The sequence below is a fragment of the Egretta garzetta genome, unplaced genomic scaffold (genome assembly GCF_000687185.1).
Source record: "Egretta garzetta isolate BGI_Z169 unplaced genomic scaffold, ASM68718v1 scaffold114, whole genome shotgun sequence".
Lineage (NCBI taxonomy): Eukaryota > Metazoa > Chordata > Aves > Pelecaniformes > Ardeidae > Egretta > Egretta garzetta.
In genome coordinates, this window is record NW_009259317.1 from 2,152,913 (window position 1) to 2,154,515 (window position 1,603).

Consider the following 1,603-nt stretch of genomic DNA (forward strand, 5'->3'; position numbering starts at 1 on the left):
CTCCCTTATATTTCCTTACAGTTGTATAGTTACATACTCTTGATGTCAACCAACTCCCCTCAAATCATACCACCTGCCTCGACTTCCTGCTACTTTTCTTTCACCATTTATGAATAAAACTATGCATTAAAAATGCATGTGTCAAAATGGATTTATTCTTTTGTCCACAACATACTAGTTTCTTCTTGGAAGTCAGACATCTTAGACATTGGTAGGTTGTGTGAAAGAGTCTCCAGGGAATTGAATCCTCTTTGCTTCTAGTTTCTTCCTGGCTTTGAAAGCTGCTGAGACTTCAGGGTGGATGGAGTCCAGCCGCTGTTCGCACTGGAAGGCCGTGAGGAAGGCCGTCCTGTAGTTGTTATTCATCCAGCCATAGAGGAGGGGGTTAGCAAACGTTGAGCACATGGCAATGACATGAAACACTGTGTAGATCAGTTTGTACTCTTTCAGGTCTAACACCTGACTGTCAATGTCACTGACTAGCTGGAAGGTGTGAAAGGGCAGCCAGCTGACAGCAAACACCACAACCACACACACCAGCATCTTGGTGGTTTTCCGCCGCCGGTGATGGTAGTGGTCGTTCCCCGCCCCAGGACTAACGTGGTTCTTAAGCTTGGTCCAAATACGGGCATAGGCATAGGAGATGACTGCCAGAGGCAGCACATACTGGATCAGGAGCATGGAGACGCTGTAGATGGTGCCATAGTTGAGCTGCCCCTCCCCTGGCCACTTCTCAGAGCAGACAACAATCTTGAAGTCAGGAATGATCTCGATCAGCGAGTACTCGCGGAAGATGGCCAGAGGACTTGCCAACAGGGCACTGACTGCCCAGGCAACTCCTATGATCAGGAAGCTGATTCGCTTAGAGATTTTGCTTTCCAAGTGGTAGACGATGCAGCGGTGCCGATCCAAAGCGATCACAGTCAAAGTAACAGTAGACACGTGCACAGCAAGAGCCTGGGCATATGGCACCAGGTGGCACAAGACCGGGCCCAGTTTCCATTCACCCAACAGCGTGTAAACCAAAGTGAAGGGCAGGCACAAGGTATTCACCAGCAGGTCGGCCACAGCCAGGTTGGCAATGAAGAAGTTAGTCACCGTGCGCATGCTTTTGAACTTGATGATCACATGGATCACCAGGGAGTTGCCAATCACCCCCAGCAGGATGATGGAGCAGTAAGCAAAGATGAGGATTATCTGCACTTCAACTAGTGTTGTGCTGTCCTTCAGCTCTGGTTTAGGGTCCAGAGCCAATTCGTTGAGCGGCGTGGTGTATCTCGGCAAGTACAGCTTGGTGAACTGCTCCACTTTCATTTCATCTGTCCGGTTCTCTTCGCCTACTGCTTCCAGGGGCCCCATCCTTGCAGCAGCCTGGTCTAAGCAACAGAGCTGTCCCTGGAAACAAAACAGTACAAGAACATGTGGAGAAATCAGTCTGCGCTGGCTAAGACATGAAGTAACGAGCTGAAGCTACAGCTGTTTCCTCCTCTAACCCACGTTCTACATCTCAGGATTAAGAGAAGATCTGTCTTAATATATTTAAATTCTGTTGCCCTTACATTTGAAGCCCGATCCTGTAATATTATTTTATGCATGACTCCTG

At 48.6% G+C, this 1,603-nt stretch overlaps 1 protein-coding gene across 1 annotated transcript; it reads right to left on the minus strand.

Annotated features, from left to right (window-relative positions):
• Positions 1–201: 201 nt before the first annotated feature.
• On the minus strand, positions 202–1,359 carry NPY2R (neuropeptide Y receptor Y2). The gene has a single exon (XM_009636481.2). It carries the CDS (start codon positions 1,357–1,359, stop codon positions 202–204), a length of 1,158 nt encoding a protein of 385 aa, XP_009634776.1.
• Between the last annotated feature and the right edge of the window lie 244 nt (positions 1,360–1,603).

Excerpts from the sequence above, each read along its gene's own strand:
- NPY2R (XM_009636481.2), bottom strand. The coding sequence starts at position 1,359 with ATGGGGCCCCTGGAAGCAGTAGGCGAAGAGAACCGGACAGATGAAATG.